Raw genomic sequence first — 21482 nt, forward strand, 5'->3', positions numbered from 1 at the left:
ACAACGCTGCTGCTGGTTAGGATGGGTGTGGGAGCACTTTAATCCCTAAGTACATTTCTGGGACGCCTTGAGCCCCAAGAGCTGTGCTGGATATCAAGCCCTGCAGAGTCTGGGGCTGCCCTGCATCCCTACCCCTGTGGAGGGGAGCGCTGAAGCCAGCCCAGCCATTCCCAGACATGGATGGCAAAGCCCAGCCTGCAGGGAGCCCCTCAGTTTGAGGGGAGGGCAATATTTTTGGAGAAGCAAAATAAATGACTTTTGGATTCATCTGCTTTCTGCTGCTATGGCTGGTGGTTGTTCAGCTGTCCCTCTGCTCACCTGCTTTCCAGACCCAAAAAATGACAGACACAGAGGACAAGAAAAGAACAATTCACTACTAGGTATGCAAACATCAATCTGCCCTGATACAAACCTCCCTCCTCACCAAACACCACCAAGCAGTTACACACAAACAATAAAAATCCCCCAAGGATTACCAATGTTTCCTGTATTTATATTTTTGATTTTATTTTTAATTTTTTTTATTACAAAAGAAAAAAAAAAACAAAACCCACAACCATTATTACAAAGGCACCATTTAATGGAAGACTTCTGCCAGGGAGAACTCTCAATTCAATACTTTTTGTGAACAAAAATTAAAATCCATAGGCACAAACAAAACCCAATTAGAAATAAAAAAGAGAGAGAACTGTTCAATCCATAGCTTATAATTATGCAGTTTCTTCAAAGTCAATAGAGGCTTCTGTTGAAAGCCATCAAATGAGAACTGTATGGTTGACGTTTAAAACAAAGAAGGAAACCAATGTTTGTTCAAAAAAAAAAACACCAGCCTAACAAAAGAAAAACCAATAAAATAATAATTAAAAAAATATACATATTGTTTGGGTACTGGTTAATGAATTCAAATTTACCTTCTCCAAATCAGTCACCATTGGTGGTACAGTTGGCAACTCTGGTGACGCCTTTGCTCAGAAAGCTGAACATCCACAGAGCATTCCAACCAACATTTCCCACTTCTGGACCTGGTTTGGATGGGGGTTTTGCAGAGCTCATGCCCAGCTTTCTGCTTTGGAAGCCTGGTTTTTGCAGAGCCCACAGCTGGGAGCCTGGAGCAGGGGCCTTAATTCACCCCCAAGCAAGGCAGCCCCAGAATGAGCCCTAAGCATCTCTCTGTGCTGCTGAATCAGGGCTAATTAGGCACCTGCCTTTCTCTGTCATAGACAGCAAGCCCAAAACTGGGCCTGTCATAAAAAACCAACCCAACTATCCTCAAGGTGGAAACTTGGTGATCAAAACCAAATAAAAACGGCCTTAAAAATATATACATATATATATATGGCTTTTCATTTTTCCGATCCATTCCATTGGAAACAAAAATAAACTTAAGGGCGATATTTGGTTTTCAACAATTCTGTCCTTCCCCCGTGGCGTGGGCAGGGTGAGGGGATGGAGGCACTGGGCACGGTCAGAAGCCACCCGAGTTCTCCTTCATCTTCGCCAGTAGCCGGGAGTAGACGGGCGCTGCAAAGGGGAAGAGCAAACTGGGTGGGACAGACACACAGACACGCTCCCCTCCTGGGTATGCTGCATCTTGCTTGCAGCAAGAGCACAGAACATATTGTTCTTTAAGGAATGGGACATATGGTGGAGTGGAGAAGTGGAGAGGTTGCCTTACCTAGCCGAGGATTCCTTTGAGAAACCTGCATTGGGAAGAAAACATCGTGTTTGAGTAACTACAACAAACCCCTGACAGCTGTAAGGCTTTGCACGCCAATACATCCACCTGTAGTCTCCAAACTGTTACACACAACAGCTTTACTAACAGAATATTTCCATTTCTGATCCTTAGCTACTTGCTAGTTCTCCTCACGCTGCCAAAAGTGCAGAAGAAGAGGCAGATAAATGACTCTTTGGTGCCGTTTGCATTATTGGAGGTTGACATACACAGCAAGGCGTACAAGGTATGCTATCAATGGTAGCCTTCATGTTGAAAAAGTACCACTTCTTAGACAATTAAATAAAGAAAAGACGATGGATCAAACCAGAAAATGTATACATTTACTCTCTTTGGAAGCCAAAATCTCAGTGTGACATTATCTTCAAATCACTGTTACCAAAACGTAATTTCAGTAGTTCCACAACGGTGGATTTTTTGCTTTTTACCTTAGATAAAGCAGATGCCTGTTTGAAGATCTCTAATGCAGGATCTGCAGGCTCGTCACCTCTTTCTTGTGGCCTTGAAGCTAAGAGTGGGACAGAGACAGCACTGAAATACCAGACACAGAAATACATATCCAGATAGACAGATATTAACATATATTCAAAGCACAAAGGGCATTCAAAGCACTCAGGCTGCTCCCTTACAGTATTTCAAAGCGTGTGTTGAAAATCCTATAACATCCACAATAGGATGAAGTAATTGCTCCCTCCTAAAGCAGAGATGGAGAGACCACAACTCCCAGAGGGCATGGCAGCAGAGCACCTGCTGCAGCAAGAGCAGGCTGTGCTGCACACACATCACCATGCACGGTCTGCTCCGTGTTTTGTGTCTTTACACAAGAGGTGGCTTTGGTGACAGTTCTGCTGTGATGGTGTGGCTCGAAGCACTTCCAAGCACCAACCTACCCTGAGGCTGCAAGACGGAGCTCACAGCATGAATCACACCATTTGTGGCCATGATGTCGCTTTCAGCAACGGGCTCCTTGTTGACGTGTATGACGTGGTTTTTCTGTTCAGGAGGAAAAGATACAGTGAAAAAGCAGAAAACAAGAAACTTTTGTCATCAGTGCTTTCCAATTTTGTAAAACCTTCATCTGAACTCTTTCATTTACTAGATGGTTGTAAGCGTTTTCACTTCCCTTGCCAATTGAGAAGAGTATAAAACCAAATGATAGCTTGAGCAGAGCAGCCAGCAGGTTTTGAAGCACAGGCTCTCTGTGGGCTGGGTGGAAACACTGCACATGCACCAGCATCTTGGCACAAGGAGGGATTACTATGGGGATTGGAGCAGGAGCGAGCAGACCATGGCTGGACATGGCAGAGCTCTGCCACGTGGGTTGGCCAACTCAACACACTCTGGAGCAGCAACCTTTCCATTTTTGTCCTGCGTTTTCTTCCTTATGCATAGAGAAGGCTGTGAGTTACATATTTTCTGAGATATATATATTTGTCCTCAATAAGGAATTCTACATTCTCTTAATGGAGTGCAGAACTTCTGAAATGAAATTACACATCTAAATAACTCCTGCTGTGTTAGAGGAACCCACGCAGAGATCATTTTCATTACACTGAAAAAGACGTGTTAGTTGAACAAGCTATTCATTTGATTTATTTATGTTTTTTCCCCATGACTCAGGGTTAAATTTATAACAGCTCCTGGAAGTCATTTACAATTGGCCTTCTGGGGAGAATGCTGAAGCAAACCACATTTCAAAGTTGCCAACTTGCTGACATGGCAGGAGTCCCTCCACTGCAGCCCCAGAAACACAGCTTGGTGCGACTCGATGCACGTTTAGGCTCCCAACAAACAACCCAACTGAGCAGACATCCTCTGTGCCCTGACATGGACTTTGGTCACAGACCACGTCCCGTCAGCTCTGACTCACCGTGCTGACTTCCAGCTTGTCTCCCTGCATGGACTTGAGCCTCACAAGCGCGCTGACCGCGCCGCTCACCAGGATCTCATCAGCCATGTGGAACTTGAGGATGCTGGCAAGCTCCTTGGCGTTACCTGGGGGAAGAAAACATTTACATTTACATCAGAGCTTTTTTCCTGTGTTTCATCTGCTGAAATGACCCTATGTGGAAAATATCATCATTTCTTACAAGGGAAAGGAAATAAGGTAAAATAGTGTTGGATACCCCTTGGTTAGAGCTGGCTAGGGCACTGAGGCTGCTCCTGCCAGGTCAGGATCCCAATAAGTCTTGAAAGACCATCTTCCTTGAAAGTGTCCCACCTTGACACATATCAGCTCTGCCCTACGCATGAAATCCTTTCGTCTTGGTGATGCAGCCTCCTTGTTTTTTTTAACAAGTACTTGATGAACCTTCTTCTGGTGCTATTTTCACTTCTCAGTGAACTTTAGAGGAGAAAATCTTCTGTTTAATAGGGAATCACAGAGAGCACCCTGGTACTTGCAAGCACTGATACTTTCATTAACACTAATGACACTTTGCAGTAATCTCCACAGGTGAAACTGCAGGATTCCTGGGTAGGAAAGGGCAAAGTGCAGGAGAAACAGACCAGGCTTTGAGCAACCTGATCGAACTGTGGGTGTCCCTGTTCATTGCAAGGGAGTCACACTAGGTAAGTTTTAAGGGTCCCTTCCAGGTCAAACCATTCCATGATTCTATGTCACTGATGGTTCATAGACTGAGAGCCCAATCCTCACCTCACTGGGTCTCTCTCTATTCTTTTAGCTGTTCTCTGAAACAGATCTTAGGAAGGCAAGAGGTGTCCCCACTACCACCTGTTTTCCAAGAGGCAGCAATGTGCACAGCATGGGCCAGCAGCCCTCCTCGTTTTCCTTTACAGGCTGTGACTAAAACCCACAGCAAATCCCAGAGAAAGACAATGGGGAAGAGCTAGTGAAAAAAATGGCCTTCATGTAAGAAACCAGAGAAGCTCCTCCAGCGATGTGGACTTCTTGTTTTGCTGTTTATATCTGATATAGGCTCTAAGCTTTTTTTCCATTTTTCTAGGGTGGTCACGGCTCACACTGCACAACCTCACCAGCATGATTCACTTCTTCGTCAGAAGTGTAAGCTAAATATTTGCGTGAAAAAACAAGAACATCTGAAGTGTCCACATCTGGGATACCTCATTCCTGCAGCCGTTTATAACAGCTGCAGAACAGTTCTGAAATATTTATACATTAAGCACTGCGCTGGATGTAGAGTCTGATATTACCAATTCCTCATCCATGCACTTAAAAGGATAACCAGCCACCATGGGCAGATGCTTCCTGAATTATGACATCAGTGTTTGGTTGGGCTTTAATAACGAGAAGATGTTACACTGAAATACCTGGCATTGTTTCCAACCACAGCCATTTTCCAGCGTGAAGAAAATAAGAGACCCTGCTGCTTATTCAGATGAGGGTTATTAAACACTCCCACGCTTTTCTCTACCGCCAGTCTGCATGCCTGAGCTTGTCAGGATATTGGTCTCCATCGATGCTGACCTGAGTACTGGGCAGACTTCCCGCTTTACCCATGTATGCATAGATGGAACAACAGCTCCATAATCACATATCACAGTAACATTTTATACAGTGCAACTCGAGGCTGACCGTGGACCGTGTTTGCCATTTGCAGTTCTTTATACACCCCAAGCCTGTGCTATTAAATGCTATTAAACATTCTCACTGCTACCATCCCTGATGTGCAAGGCAGAGACCCCCTCGGTTTCTCTAGAAACACCTTAGAGCTGTCCTGCTCACACCAACTAGCCCAGCCAAACTGAAGTCATAGGAAGTTTGTAGCACACACTACAAACATGCCTGCCCAGCAGAAGTATAAGCCCATGGCCATGCTTTGTATGAGGGCTCAGCTCCACTCCTTTCTGTGCACCCTCAGCTCTCTGCTGCGTTGGGCTTTTCCAAATCAGTTGTGTAGGAGCTCCATGCTCCCAGCAGACAGGGTCAAAGAATGAGATATGGCAGAGAACCTGAGCCATTCTTCCATAGCATACCAACAACACACGGCAGCTGAATGCTCTAGAAATGCTCACCCATCAGTTTGTTGAGTTCCCCCTGTGGCATGGCTTGGAAAGCTTCATTGGTTGGAGCAAAGACAGTGAAGGTACCCGGCCTGTTCAAGTTCTCCATGAGACCTGCAGACTGGATTGCAGCCACCAACGTACTGCAAGACATGCAAAACACTGATGGCTTCACCACATACTACATTCACTGGTCTCTGAGCTGTGAAGTTACAACTGCAAAATCCTGCTGGGGTCCAGAAAGTCAGTTAAGCAAGAAGTTGACCAGATAGCAGATGATCCTGCAAGGCCCAACAAGAATATCTGAGAAATGACAAAGCAAGCTGGGGCTGCTGAATCCTTGGGGCAAAGTGGCTTGTGAGCAGACATGAAGGCTTGGCCACAGCAGTTCTGATAGGCTGAGGTGGCTACAGAGCTTCTTACTGTAATAGCAGACTCACAAGGGGACTACACGCTCTTGGCTTACAATTCAAGGAAGGGTTATTTGAAGTCTCACTCCCTATAATTTCAGAATGAGACTGTGGTTTTCGGTGCTCTTCCCATGTTAAAAATATTACGTATAGTCAAGACTGTGATCCATAGTAAATAAAATAGCAAACAGAAGCAGCTCTTCTGCTTCTAACTGGCACCTAGGAAGAGCAGAAAGGTCACCTGAAACGATGGTCTGCCTTGAGAACATCCATCACTGAGCCAGTTGGTGGGGTCAACATCTTGTCCACACTAAACAATGTCCCAAACCTCCCTCTCTTGTCATGGGCAGCAATGCAGGCATTTTCAATGCATAGGTTCTGCAAACGCAATTCCAGAAAAACAACTTTATCAGCATATGCTTGGAAAGAGAGATCCGGGATAGGACAGAAGTCATCTGTGCAGAGCAACCGCCCATATTTAGCACTGCAAGCTGCACAAACTCACGTTGCGGTACACAAATACTCTCAGTTCCTTGTCACCCAGCGTCTGTAGTTTCTGACCGTGGTAAAGATATTTAGAAGAGAGCTGGTCTTTAACAATGTGGTTCAGAAGCAAATTTCTCATATTGCTGTCAACAGTGGGGCGTTTATCTGCAGCCAAGAAAATAAGGACAGAACTAGTGACTCACTTAGAAAGACCACAGAGACACTAAAGACGTCCACATGCAGATTGCTACCCACAACAGCTTTTAATTTTGAAGCTACATGTCACCATCTATAGCTGAGGCATTTGAGAGAGGGTTTGCGTGTTTGCACACTGAAACTCAGCCAAAGAGAGACAGCTCGAACCAGATCTGTGGCCCAGACCAATAGAAGAGAAGGATTTACCCCACATATTACCTTTGAACACCTCATTCACTGGGGCAAGGAGGGTCACTCGCTCAGTGCCAGTTAGATGTGAACTTAGGCCAGCTTGTCTGAAAAGGTTCATAGACTCAGAAACTTCAGATTCCTGGGCCAACTCAAACAGTGTCTTAGCTGAAAAGAAAAGCAATGCATAGTAACATCTCATCCAACACAATCCACTCATTGCTACAAAAAAAAAACAGAACTTACATCCTCTAAATCTTCTTTGACAAAAAAAAAAAAACAAGACAAAAGAAGGGGAACAGAACAAGAGATGTAACAGTGCCTCCAATACCTGAGTCTGGGATCAGCAGCTCATTGACAAAGTGGACAACGCCGTTGGTAGCCAGGATGTCCTTGTTGGCAATGATGGGCTTCCCATTGAGCGTCAGCTCTTCCCCACTGCAGCCCACATCCAGGGTGGTTCCTTCCAATGTCTCCATTGTCAGCCCAGCAATGATGGCCTCAGCACACATGGCTGACTTGAGGATGTGATGGTTCAGCAGGTCTGTGAGAGAAGCAAGTGTCTTAGCGAGCTGGAGATATCAACCCTGCAATTACTGTAGGTTTCTGGGATAATGTTCTAAAGGTGAGGGCCTCTGAAGTACAGAGGGAGAACAGGGACCCATGACACAGGATAAGCAGCTATTACAGACTGTGCTGTGCGGTTTTAATTCAGCAGTCTGTGAAATGAAGTGTTCTAAATGGATGATTTTTATATGCCCTTGTTAATTCCAGAAAGGTTTTGTGTGATTACTCAATTCATTTGCCAAAGGAAGTTACACTGATTAGATGCTAGCACTCTTCCAGCTATAGGCTGATAGAAATCATTACCACAAAGAGGAGTGCTAAGAAAATACTTCAAACACTGCTTCACTCCCTCCTCTATATCTGTTACCATCTTCTCTGCCACATCTACAAACTACATCTGAAGAAGCCTGGACTGTCCATGCTAAAAAAATAGAGGATGTCAAATGTGTTGACTACAGCTTAGACTGTACCAAGGGGTTGCTCACATCTATTTAAAAAGGAATTCCAAAGAACTGCAGAATAATCTTTGTTCTCTCGGTGGGCTTGATAAACAAATCACTTACCCCTCAGGGCTTCTGGGTCCCCCAGGATCCTGTTCAGCATCTCTCGTGGGATCTTCTCGAAGGCTTCATTGGTTGGAGCCAGAAGGGTGTACTGGCCTTCGCTCTCCAGCAAGCTGTTGAGGTCAGAAGCAGCCACAGCAGCCTTCAGAGAAATGAGAAGAAAGGGTAAAATACATCCAGCCAGAATGCAAAGGTCAGCAGCTTTGTCCAGGCAGTCACTGAGAGCCAGATTTATTACAGCTTTTAGAATTTCAGTGCACGTACAAAAGTCCTGAATAGCTTCTTTCAGCACTTTGGTCCCTCTATAAATTTGGCCTGGTCTCTCGGTTCTCTTATGCTCCAAAAATCTGAGCACAAGGGCTTTTTTGGGCCAGTCTCAGAGCCGGTTCGAATACCCCAATGTGCCTGGAAAGGGTCACTGCACTTCCAGTAAATAATTCAGACCAGACTTTACAGCTGGCAAACTGCAGAACTCCTCTGCTTTCCTCTTTATTCCTTAACCTGGCAGACAGCAAAGCAGATATGTTGGTACATACCAAATCTGAAGAGTTAACAGCTCCTATGGCTGGTTTTACAATACAAGAGAGAGGGGCCAGACTCAGTTTGTGTTTTCCTCCTGGCAGCAGTAGCAGGGTGACAATTATTCTCATAAAAATACACTGATATCGAGCACTCTTCCTACAGCAAAACAAGCTCTATTGGTACAAGGGTGCTATCAGCAGCAGTCACAGCATTCCCACACTGTCAAACTTCATAAGGACTGGGATGAGTGAATACCTCTAAGGAGCCCTTCAGAACACATGGGTCAGACTCACCCGAAGGGTCTCCAGGCTTTCCTCAGTCTCAACAATGTGCTGAATGCTGTTCGTGGTGGTGGAGATGACTTTGTCAATGACGTGAACCACTCCGTTGGTGGCGTGGTGGTCAGCTTTCAGCAGCCTGGCACAGTTCACAGTCACAATCTGCAGAGGGAAAGACACACAGGGTGTTATGGGCACTAAAACAAGAAGGTGAAGCAGCCGCTGCTGTTATTCTATCTTGAACGCAGTGAGCACTAGAATATTGAACCAGCAGGAGCAGAAATGTGGTTTCCTAAAAAAAAACCCAAAAAACACATAAAGAATGAGAGTGCTCTTTCAAAAACTGAATGGTATTGTGTTTAAAAAGCTTTGAAAGCAATCAGTGGTTTTGTCTACCCTAAGAAAATGTGCAGCGTCAAATACTTACACAAGCATTGTGTTATACAGCAGTATGGGCAACCTCCTTGCAGCAGCATCTACAGAACTAACCACTTATAAACATTCTTTTTTAGTTCCTTCTAAACATCTATCCTAAGTCAACAGTCTTCAGCCTAAGCATTACACAGATCTGGGGGACAAAGAACTGTGCAGGAGCTGCAAGACAACAGAACAGCAAGCCTGCTGCAGGCAGGTTGAGTGCCAACATCTTACCCCATTGGGATAGTGGTGGATCTGGATGGGCAGGTTCTGGTACATGGAGTTCAGCGTTGTCCCATGTTTCAGGTCATCCGTGAGGACCCGTTTGTTCACCATGTGGTAGCGGAGGGCATTGAGCAGCTCAATGTTGACGTTGCTGACCAAGGAATCCAGTGTTTCCTGAAAATCAGCAACATGAATTTTCCAGTGCTTGTTCATTTTTTCACCTTGTCATTGGGGAGAATCAGGAGGTTTGGCTGCACCAAAGGGCCACGTGTGTGTGTGTACGAGGTGATGTGCTCAACCTTATGCCACCTGTGGCAGACTCAGAGCTCTAACTTCCATCAAAGCTCATCTTTTGCCTTAAAGCAGCAGCGAGCAGCTCTGGCAGCCCTGTCCTTGGCAGACAGATGGCAGCAAGCTCCAGAGTGGGGTCATGGCATGGACACATGCAATAGGGTGACCAAAGGCGTTGACAGAGAAAGGTGACTTTCCACACCAACTCTGCTGCTGCTGCCTGGGGATACAGGCTTCAAAATGATCAAGAATAAACAAAGCAGTAAAGAAAAACTGAAAGAGAAGACAACTTTCCCTGTTGTCTTACTGCAACATCTAACACAAAGAAGCAGGGAAAACTGAATGAAATGACTGCTATATCCATCCCCTGCTGAGCACCCACATCACTGGGCAGTGCTGGGGTCTGTCAGAAACAAAGTCTGGAGCTGACAGCAGTTCCCATCTTGGAAATTCCCAGCCCTTCCTACACTAGGATGTGCCTGTTGTGCAGATGAGGCTGAATCTCCAATACAGAAAGCCAGGGGAAGAAGAGGAAGAAGGGGAGTAAACTCTTACAGCAGACAAGGAAGCCCAGGCCTCGTTACTCGGGGCAAAAATAGTAAAAGTTCCAGGTCCTTCGATCTCTGGCCTCAGGTTGGAGCGGTCGGAGTAGAGCTGCGTGGTAGCAGAGCCCACCACTCCCAGCGTCTCGTAGATGTTTGAGAGTGGCAGTGCTGGAAGAAGACAGGTGATGTTCCCCAGACCCCGTTAGTCCTCTCCCAGCCCCCACCAGCCACTGAGCTGTATTTCCTATTAAAGGGAATTTTGTCCAACTCACGCTTGCCAAAACAGAACTGAGCAGAGACTGGCAGAACTGTTACTCTATCGTTACCTTGTATTGCATTTCCAGCAGAGCTGTATTACTTGTTGGAAAGAGTAATTCCCTATGGCCCTCCCATACTTGATTGAGTTTAATTATATCCAAGGTTTTAAGTTGTCTGGAATGCTTTGCATGCTTTGGAGCTAATCTGGCACTCAGCTGGTGCTCTGCTGAGTCCATTTTTGACTCATTCAAGGCAATCTTGTGCACAAATTGCAAAACTCATATTCACTCTGAGCAATTTTCTAGCATTCTCCTTAACTGGGCTGACGTATGTAAGAAGTCTAAAAAATGTCAAACATGTTTTTACCAGCTGGGCAGCCTTTTTCTCCAGGAACTTTTTCATATCCAGGACAGCACTCGTAGCTGATTACTCTGGAATAAGAGATGGATACAGGAGATTAACCGAGAGTGTTTCACTGCTTTTCCTGTATTAGCTATAGCCCTGCCTGCACTCATCCCTACTCAGTGATGTTTCTAAAGCAAACTTCCTCAGAAACATATACTTGAGCAAAAGACAAACCATATCTATCATCTCCTCCAGTGCTGTACGTTGCCAGCTTCTCTACAGAATAAAAACAGAAACTATTTCTTTGCAAAATCACCCTTGCCCAGCTATTTTGCTGGTCTCTGTACAAACAGTGATGGAAATTGACAACAATGGGCCCAGCAGAGCACCTCAGGTGGTGAGCTCAACACCATCTCAGGACCTGCACAGGACAGAGAAGTGAGGCACAGACCTACAAGTGATGGTAGACATCTATATCTCCAAGTATCTCTTAGGAGAGGACCCAGAAGTAAAGATGATATATCCCTGCCTATAGCAATGGGGGTGGAACTAGGTGATCTTAAAGGTCCCTTCCATCCCAAACCATTCTATGATCTCCACATATCTCCTAGTGGGATTTGGTGCTAGCTGCCTATTTCCCAGCTGTTTTGCTCCAGCACAAGCCAGCAGTGAATAATGAACACCCATCTATAGCACTGAGGGCTTCAAGCCAATGGCTGCACACTCATTCAACGCACACAAGATTAAGGACTGAGAAAACTCAAGTGCTTCTTTGATTCATGACAGAGCAATACCAGACATACCAAAACACCCAATACCTTTGATTTGTATTTGTATTTTTGGCAATGGGAATTCTGCTCATTGAGTTCATCCCCTTCCTCAGAAGGATCTGGGGATGTCCCAGTGTATCTGCTGGGTTTGGGCATTGCACTACAACTCCAGTATGACTGCTCTACCAAACTAGCCAAGCGTTTTCCCTGTGCTTTTCATCCCACTCCTGTCCACCCCAGAAATCATTTGCTTGTTTATAGCAACACTGGCATGGCAGATCCACAGGGGAAAGAGCATCTCTGGTCTTGGCTGCTTGGAACCAGTGATGAATGAGCATCCATGGCCTGAGTGCTGCACCCATTGTCTGCAGCTCAGAGGGAAATGAAATAAGTCATCTGATTCTGGCCATCAAAGGGAATGTCACCATACAAACAGGAAAAAAAAAATTAATAAAAGTCAGTCTGGGAGTGACCTGTTTATTTTTCACAGGGTGTCTTTCACTCGTTGCTCTTAGGCTTGGTGTGAAAGGAGCAAGGCCATCTGATGGATGGGCTGGGGCGGTGACGGATCGATATTCCTCCTAAAGAGACTTGTTTCCTCTGTGCTCCCAGCTGGATTAGAGACAAGTCCGGTGGACACCCACTCAGACAAGGCAAAATCCTCAAGCTTCAGATATTTGTCATCATTTTAACAGTGTTAACAAACAGTGGAAATGCCTGGGGTTTAAGAGGGAATTCTTCAGGGTAATTAAGAGCTAGCAAGTGAAACAAATACCTGCTTTTCTGTGACAGAAGCAAATAAATTCTGTCTCATGGTTTCCTAAGAGAATTACAAAGCAAACCCAGACTGATTGTCTAGACATTATATATTCCATGTGGGAAAGAGTTTGCCTAAAGCAATCCCTTCCTTTGACTACTGGAGATCTTAACACCCTGCTGCTCTGCTTTCCTCAGCCCCCGTCTCATGTTCATTACAAACACACACTTTCTCCCTCTGCCACCTCCCTCCCCTACCTCTGATTTTTCGTTTTTTTCCACCCTAGAAACTAAATCCAGTCTAGACAGTTCCCCTGATTCAGAGCTGCAATCAAAGACGAAGAGCTGATTAAAAAGAAATCATTGCAAAGTTCAGCATAAATAATTCCTGAGTGCTGACATAGGCTTTAAAAGGCTTATTTATGGATCGATGGGAGCTGAACGAGCTGCGAGGAGTGGGAGGGATGTGGTGCACACAGGGCTCAATGCTGGGGGCTGGGACAGGAGCCGAGGGCAGTGAGATGGGACAGGACCACACCGCCTGCTTTTTGGGTTGAGGGTCACCTCCAGCATCACCACACCGAGGCAGCTCATGGCAAGGCCAGCAGTAGGGTCAGCTCTGCTTGTGGGCAGGCTCCTCCAAGCCTCCAGTCTCACTCACCCACTGAAGGGATCCACCAGCATCACCTGGCCCTGCGTGCCAAGTTCACCATTCACAACCTCCCCTCCCATCTTGTCCCGTATGATCTCAACAGGGATTTTTTTAAAGGCTTTTTGAGTACCAGGAAAGGCCGTGTGGACAGAAAGGTGCTCAGCCAAGTGCTGACCCTTACGAGGAGCCACTCCCAGGGCTCATGAAACCATCCTTTTGGGTCCCTTTGGTGACCCTGCCCATGGCAGGGGGGGTTGAAATTAGGTGATCTTTGAGGTCCTTTTCAACCCAGGCCATCCTGTGATTCTATGATCCCCACCTTCAGCCATGCTCCCTGCTGTGGCTGATGGGCTGATGGGTGAAACCATCCAATTTGATCACCCAGTGTGCCCAATGAAACATGGATACAGCTCAAGGGGATGCTCAGCACTGGGGCCCAGCTGGTCCTGCAGCCTCATCCAACCCCAGAGAGCAGCGTGGCTGTGGCTGCTCTGCCCCACATTCAGGATACAGTAACTTACCTACATGGGAACAAGGATGCTTCTTTGATATGTTCTTCTCCATGAGCCCCAGTTGTAACAAGATGAGCAATTTGACCCTGCTGTCCAAAGGCTTTGGTTGTACCAAATCTTTAAAATCTAGAGAATTTGGCACAAAAACCAAGCCAAGGTGCTGGTGTCACCCCAACTGGCTCCACACAGCAGCAGGGGTTGAACAAGCAATGCTCTCCTACAAAGAGCACTTGTCACCCACTCTGCAACACCTCCAGCCACAATTTCCTGACCCCCTCACTGAAAAGTTTTGACTTGAGTCTTCACAGCTCTTCAGCCTTTGGTTTGGAAATGCTGCACTCCTAAATGGCAAAGTGTCTGAGTGCAGAAGCAAGCCCCTTGCTTTTTATTAGTCATTGTTTCACTGCTGGGGCATTCTTAGGACGTGAAATTAAATTTTAAGTGCATTTTTCAAGGTAATAAAAGTAAGCTTAGGCATGTATTAGTGAATAAAGATCCATTTGTAATAATTTCCTGTAATAAAATCCATATGTTTTGGTTTTGTAAAAATTGTGCCAGAGACTCGTTTCTTTTCCTGAGCTGAGGAAAAAAAAAATATATATATATATATATAAAAGTTAATTCAAAAGAAAAAAAAAAAGGAAAAGTACTGAGGGGCAGCTCACTGCTACCAGTTATTCCTCAAATAATAGTAATAATAATTAAAAAAATGTGTATAAGTCGTCCTGCTCTCAAGGCAAATAGTGTGTGTGGGAGGCATTCATTGCAACCCCCTTTTCCAGTGCTTAAGGGAGATAAGAACATATAAAAAGCCCAGTCACAACGATGAGAATATACTCTAAATAAACGATTTCCTCGGCCTTGGAATAACCAACAGTGGAAAATTACCTAATTACCAAAACAATCTAGTTTCAGTGCTCATTAAAATCAAAGCGGTGTCAGACTTCTTGCCAACCGCCTTATCTCACTTCATCAGCAAGTAATGCAATGATAAAACGTACATAAATCCTCTATCTAATTTCTTCCCAACTGCGTGAGCCAACACTTTAACAAAGAGGAGAAAAGCAGAAAAAAAAATATGTAGATAAAGAGGTGAGAGTCCCCTTCTGATGCATGAGCTGGATTTTCCATCGTGCGCATCCAGCTCCGGCTCAGCGCTCCACCCCAATGCACTGGAAGATGCTGTTCAAGAAGCAAGCTTGCAAAGCCACACCACCAAGGCTGGTGCTCACAGCCAGAACTTGGTTCTGTCAGGTGAGAGCTACAGAGCAGTGCACACAGCACCCTCTGCACCTCTGGGAGTGGTTCTGGAGCAGCACCTGGAAGGTGATGTGCCTGGGGCAAGACTGAAGACCAAGCATATCCTAAGCTAGATGATCTTTTTCCAGCCTTAATTATTGCATCTCTCCAGTTTCTCAGTGTCTCTGGACATGCTAGGATGATGGAAAATAAAGGAAATCAAAAATCAAAGCAGTCAAATCTACCTTCCTGGAGCCAGAAACCTGCATCTGCTACACACTTCCAATTTGTCACACCACCAACCCTTCAAGCAAATAAAAATAGGCCAAAAGAGAAGCGGATGCACTGAGTCAAGCATCTGCCGACCTAGGACTTCACAAAGGTGGAAAAAAGCCTTTTAGGAAAAAGAAGGAAGTGATGATGTTCATCCAGAGAAGCTCTGGTGCGAGACAGGCACTGGGACCCCACTTGGGCTGAAGAAATGCATGCAGCCACCATGGGGAAGACCCAAGCGTGGATCCCCAGTGCAGGCTGCAGCCTCCAGTTCTGCTGACACACGTGCCAAACCCTGACTATTTCTGGGACTTGAGGTTATTCTCAGGAGCTCTGCCAGACCAGCTCAGCCCCACACACAGGGCTGGTTTTGGGGCTCATGCTGGGCACCACCACCTGTGCCCATGCATGCTCCTAGGAGGCAGAGCACCCAGCATGGAGCATCCCAGGCCCTGACACTGCAGTGAGAGTCCACTTGCTGCAGCACAGCAAATAACATCCTTTATGAGCAGCTCCTGATTGCTTCCATACGCCGGGAGCACTGCGTCCAGAGGGAGCCATCACCAGCAAATGTCTGTAATCAGAGCTGTCCCAGGGTGCTCCAGAAAATCTGAGTGAGGCACACATTCTTTGTTCTGCATCAGCATATAAGGAGCAGAGCAAAGCCAGGGCTCAGAAATGGCTAGGAAAGGAAAGAAGGACAGTAAAACCCATTGTTGGGATGACGCAAAGTGAAGAACAGCGAGCAAATTCCATGTGTAATGGGAACATTATCTCATAGGTTAACACACAGGTTAATGCTGTGTGTGCTTTCTTCTCAGCAACGCATCATTGGATAAGACATTTGGGTAAAAGCAGGGGAAAGAAGGTTGGAAGAGATCACCCCATCTCCTCAAATGACATCACCAGGCTCTGCCAGATGCCAGTCCCTCCAGCTCCTCCTGGAGATAAGTGGGTGAGTTGCTTTCTGCCAGATACAGGTTGGGTTACTCGAGGTTTAGTTTCTGATGTGCTCCAGAGCTGAAGCAACCCACGGCTGGCATCTCCTTGCCCTTCAGTGATTTTAAGAGCAAAGCTATTCCACACTCACAGCACTATCTAGTTTTGTTTGGCAGCTGTGCTACTCCCTTATCAGAAGAAGTGATGATACCATTCTGCCATGCCAGGATCTGGTCCACTGACATCAAAAAAGCCACCATTCAGCCAAGATGGGAGTTCGAATTCTGATCATTCCAATTAAATCTCCCCAGATTTGGTGCTTTCACAGAATTAGGGGGGAGTTGGTTTGCTCTGCATAAGGGGCAATTCAACCTCCCTCCTCATAATACCAACGCAGATCCATAAAACCAAACCCAACAGCCAGCACAAACAGCTCAGGCAACAAAGGCAACAGCAGCACAGCTCACCCCCACTACAGACCTCAACGCCTGCTGTTTACTACAGAACCAGAGTTTATTTAATCAGCAGTAAAGAGCAGCACGTTCCTATAGATCCAATTACACATCACAAGGGGCTGCGCACAGCGGATGATTCCTGTTGTTTGCTCTAGATCAGTGACTTCTCACAACACATCATTTCAAGTGAGAAGAAGCTGCCCGGACTTTGGTTTCATCTGTCTGAAGCCCTGTTTGGACTCCAAAAAGCTTCCCTGCTCCCATTTGCAGCCTGGTGCTGAGTCAGGCATGCATGGCCATCATTATCTGCTGACTGCATCGCTGGCAGGAATGTCCCCAGGCTGCTCGTGCCCATACTTTATGCAACACTTACTTGACTGTTATCATTTAGATGTGGAACTGGCCTGCGAGTGTAATTAACTTTCCTGGTGGGGTCAATAGAATGCTGGCTAAAAGCGACACCTCTCTCTACTTCTGTTTTTACTTCCAAAGAAAACACGCGCAGATGAATTTTGTGGCCTCTCCAATATCCATCAGGCTGTCTTTTATGCCTGTTTTTTTTTTTGTTGTTGTTATTTGTTTTTTTTCAGCATTGGGCTTAGCAGTGAAAGAAGGAGACACACGGACTACTAGAAGACATCTGGTCCATGCTCCATTATAGCATCCACACTTAGAGCACCGAGAGCCATACAGGTACATATGGAAATGCAACTAGAATAAATAGCACAGAATCATGGAATGGTTTGGGTTGGAAGGGACCCCTCAAGGCCATCCTGTCCCACTCCCTGCAGTGAGCAGGGACTTCTGCAGCTCCATCAGTGCTCACAGCCCCTCAGCCCAACCTGGGCTGTCTCCAGGGATGGGGCACCCAATACATCTTTGGACAACCTGCTCCAGCATTCCACCACCTTTATTGTAAACAGCATTTTCTTATATCCAGTCTAAATCTCTCCTCTCTTTGTTTGAAACCTTGTCTAATCACAACAGAACCTGCCGACGAACTTATAAACACAATATTTTCCATTCTTAACATCTAAACATAAATATTCCATGTTTGTCACAGGAGAAAAACACAAGACACAAGCCATGTTTCCAGCAGCCAAAGGCTAAAACAACTCTTAACATCCAATGCACACACCCAACACACACTGCACTACGTGCCTCTCCATCCCAGCACCCAGCAGAGGCCTTGGGGCAGCACTGGGGGGGGTTCCCAAGTACTCACGTTGCCTTCCCACAGATCTTCCTCTGGTACCACTGCTTGCAGTTGGTGAAATATTTCCTGTTGGTGCCAATCAGCTTCTGCACGGCACAGACGTTGGGGCTGCAGGAAGGACAAAGCAGAGAGGGGTCTGTCAGGGGCCCAACAGCAACCAGAGGGGTCTGTGGGGAGGGAGCTCAGGGAGTGGGGTGTGCTGGGGAGCTCACAAAGCGAAGGCAGAAAGGGAAGAGCTTTCCATCCGCTCTGCCATGTTATGTTTTTCTTTACCACGTGCAAAAGCTCCACATCTTGCCATCTTCTACCTCCCCCCAAAGTACATAGGGATAATGGTTTGGTTGAGATTTCTATGGCAAACAGCAATTTACAGTCTGAAATCCCTATTGAAACCTAATATATTTCGGCAATCATTCAAAACATTTCCCAAATTTTTATGGTTTAGGAGCTAATGGAAGACAGATACAGATCAGCACCCAAAATGGATCCTTCTGCTGTCTGATGGGTTCCACCTGTGCTGGAGGTGGATGCTGACGGGGAAGGGCAGCACGGTGTGGGGTGGCACAGGCCAGCAGTGGCTGTAAGATTCCAATCTCCGTCAAAAGAATGGGGCACTGCGTGTGTGAATCATCTCAGTGAGAGCTGACAGCAGCCTTTCAGCTTTCTAAGAAGCTGAGAGCAAAGCTGTGGTCAAACAGGAGCTGACTCCTCCTTTGGCCATCACAGTGCTTCCCTGCTCCTCCCATTGACACCGCTCTGTGCTTCAAGTGCCAGCAGCTGTGACCACGGGCATGGCTGTGCCCACAGCTAGTGTGAGCGGGCACAAATGTCATTCATTCCCTTGTTGTATGTAAGGAGAGGGACAAGTGGAGAGAATCTATTATAAAAGAGCAGAAATCACAAATCCGAACGTTCAGCTGGCGCAGGCTGGCAGCAGCTCAGCGCTCCGCACACCAAATCACAGCTGAGAGGCTGAGAGACACGTCTGTGCTCTGTGACTCAGCCCACCTCAGCTCCCCTGGCCCCGCCACACTGAAATGTGGTTCCAATTAGATTGAAATTCCAAATCTTGCCTCGATTTCAGCGTCTGGCTGACGGCGGTGGACAATCCCTCTAATATTCCTCTTGACAAGCCTGGCTACTGAAGGACTTGTTTGATCACTTCCCCCACGAACAGGGAGCAGCCTGCCAAGAAAATCCCACACCGGTGCTACTTTTCCCCCTTCTCCCTTGCTGAGACCCAGCAATGCAGGGGGGTGACCTGTTGGAAAGGCTTTTCCCTGGTTTTCCTCCATGCAGGAAGGTCCCCCCAGGGCTGTGCTGTCAGTGATTCCCACAGGCCGGCTGTAGTAGCGGCTCCCTGCTGTGCACATTCTGGGTCTTTGCCCAGTCTGGCTTAAAATGAATTTGTCAACACTCTCCCCTCTCCTCACTGGAGTTCATCACCTCTGCCATGGTGTTCGCAGTGCTCCACGCTGATCAAACCGCCCATTGTTGGGCTGTGCTGGAGCCCAGTGCTCAGAAAGCAGAGCTGCTGGGCTGGGGGCAGCCCTGGAAAGGGGCAAAACAGAGCAGGACCCCTGCACAGCCCCCCATGACCTGCACCCAGGCAATGCTCAGGAGTCTTCATCTCCAAGTCCTAATGCTCCCTCTATACTTTTCCCCTCCCAGACCTGAACTGATCCACTTAAGGATTAATTAAGATGTCCAAGTGTTGCTGCAGAGCTCAGCACTCCCACCCAGCTCGCTGCTGGCTCAGTGGGAACACTGATGACACCGAGGGTGCTTGCAGCAGAGGGGCATATTCCTCCTGCACATCCCTTCTGCAGCCACCAGCTTTGAGGTCTGACATCACTGCATCCCTCTGACAATCATCATTCAGAAGTCAGATTGAAAATGAGCGTGGTGTAAGTTGTGCTCCCCATCAGGGAGGGACCCATGAGCCAAGTGCTGCTGTCAGCTACACGGGATTTATCTCAGCACAACCTCACCACCTCTACAGACACCGCCATGCAGCGCAGCCACATTTGCCCCTGTGCTGCCCTCACAGCACTTTACACCGAAGCTGCACCAACTCACAGCTCTGAGCAAACTTCTGCCTTAGGAACAGCACCAGCACCAGGTATTTACTTTGCTTCAGATCTCTCAGAGATGAAGAACAAGGCTGTGTTTGTACATCAATCACTGCCATCCATTCAGCATTGAGATTTTACAAACAGACGTCTGCTCAGAGGTCGCCTGTTAGATTCTCTATCTGGTCAGATAGGCAAAGCGTTCCCCTTCTTGTAAATACTGGGCTGGATCCCTGCCAGACACGTATCAAACTGCAATATTTCAGCCCAGAGTTTTTTTGAAAGCCATTCAGGTCACCATTCATGACCCTTCGGTGATGCATTTCAATGGAGGTTACAGCTCAATCAACGCCAGCACAGTGAGCAACAAAAGCCACCTGAAGCTGCTCTCATCGTTTCACTCCAACTCCTTCCCAACATGCAACCATGAAGATCTGGTTGGTTTTCTACCTGCCAGTAAATACACTGGGCTGTGCAGCCCATCACACACTGCTCATCCAGCAACAGCTCTACCTGCACTGCTGGGGAACTTCTATCTCAGAAAGTCTGTGATTAAAGAAGTGATGACTTCAGTCAGGAAAACATTCAGGATGCACAGTCCGACTAAACCTGTGCTCACCCACAGAGATACCCTTCTGCCATTGAAACCATTCTCTTTTCCTACACATTCATGAAAACAATAATTCCTTCCATGGGATGCTTAGCAGTTCCAAATCAGGGATATTTCTTTTTTTTCTTTTTTTCTCCCCTTTTTCCTTAATGAGGAGAGACTGATAGCATCACTGAGCCATCCAACAGGGCATCGGGACTACGAAGCATCCTGAGAGAAAGGGGGAAAGCTGTCAGAGGAAGGAAGAAAAATCATGGGGAAGAAAAAGTCGCCAGAGAAAGGAAGGAAGAGTGCAGAGGAAGAAGCACGGCACTGATCGCAGCCGGGCTCGCCCCGCGCACGCAGCCTGCTGCACCAATAGAGGGAAAGAAAAGTTCTGCGGGTATTTCTATTGCTTTTTCTCCCCCCTCTCCCCGCGGGCAGAGCGGAGCCGCCGCTTACCCGTGCTGCCGGCCGCGGAGGCGGCTGTGCTGCAGGACCTGCTGGTACGGGGACTTGGCGGCGGCGGCGAGCCCCAGCGCCAGCAGCAGCAGCGGCAGCGACGGGCGCGCCATGGCCGGGGCCGCTTCGGGAAACGGGCCGGACGGGACGGAGCAGCCGCGCGTCCCCGTTAAATGCGGCGGCGGCGCGGGGGCGGGGAGCGGCTGTGCGGCCCCGCGGGGGGAGAGGAGCCGCCGCCCGGGCCGGCCTTGCGGGAGGGGACGGGGGGGGGGGGAGAGGGAGGGGAGATGGGGCCGCCCCGGGGACGGCATCCAACCCTCGGGCCGCCTGCCCGGCCCTCCGCCGGACCCCGAGCAAAGCGCTCCTCCAGCCTCCCGCCGGCGCCTCGCTTCGTCCTCAGTCTTTTTCTTCTCCTCCCGAACCCTTTATTCCATCCCCAGACCACTTCCCCCCAGTCCGGTCCCTGATGCGCTCCGCGTGTCCCGTCTGATCCCAGCCCCCGGGGAGCTGCCGGGTCTGTCCCACAAGAGGAGCGCC

At 47.4% G+C, this 21482-nt stretch overlaps 1 protein-coding gene across 1 annotated transcript; it reads right to left on the reverse strand.

Annotated features, from left to right (window-relative positions):
• Positions 1-481: 481 nt before the first annotated feature.
• TGFBI (transforming growth factor beta induced) lies at positions 482-21058 on the reverse strand. Its single transcript, XM_042826096.1, has 17 exons — positions 20946-21058; positions 17832-17930; positions 11032-11096; positions 10418-10575; positions 9581-9745; positions 8945-9091; positions 8130-8271; positions 7331-7543; positions 7030-7167; positions 6635-6780; positions 6371-6507; positions 5732-5862; positions 3606-3730; positions 2626-2728; positions 2164-2243; positions 1676-1700; positions 482-1521 (listed from the first exon to the last, which is right to left on the reverse strand). Exons 1-17 carry the CDS (start codon positions 21056-21058, stop codon positions 1466-1468), a joined length of 2043 nt encoding a protein of 680 aa, XP_042682030.1. The 3' UTR covers positions 482-1465.
• Positions 21059-21482: the final 424 nt, after the last annotated feature.

The sequence above is a fragment of the Centrocercus urophasianus genome, unplaced genomic scaffold, assembly GCF_019232065.1.
Source record: "Centrocercus urophasianus isolate 14NV4802_14NV808 unplaced genomic scaffold, USGS_Curo_1.0 seq_26, whole genome shotgun sequence".
Lineage (NCBI taxonomy): Eukaryota > Metazoa > Chordata > Aves > Galliformes > Phasianidae > Centrocercus > Centrocercus urophasianus.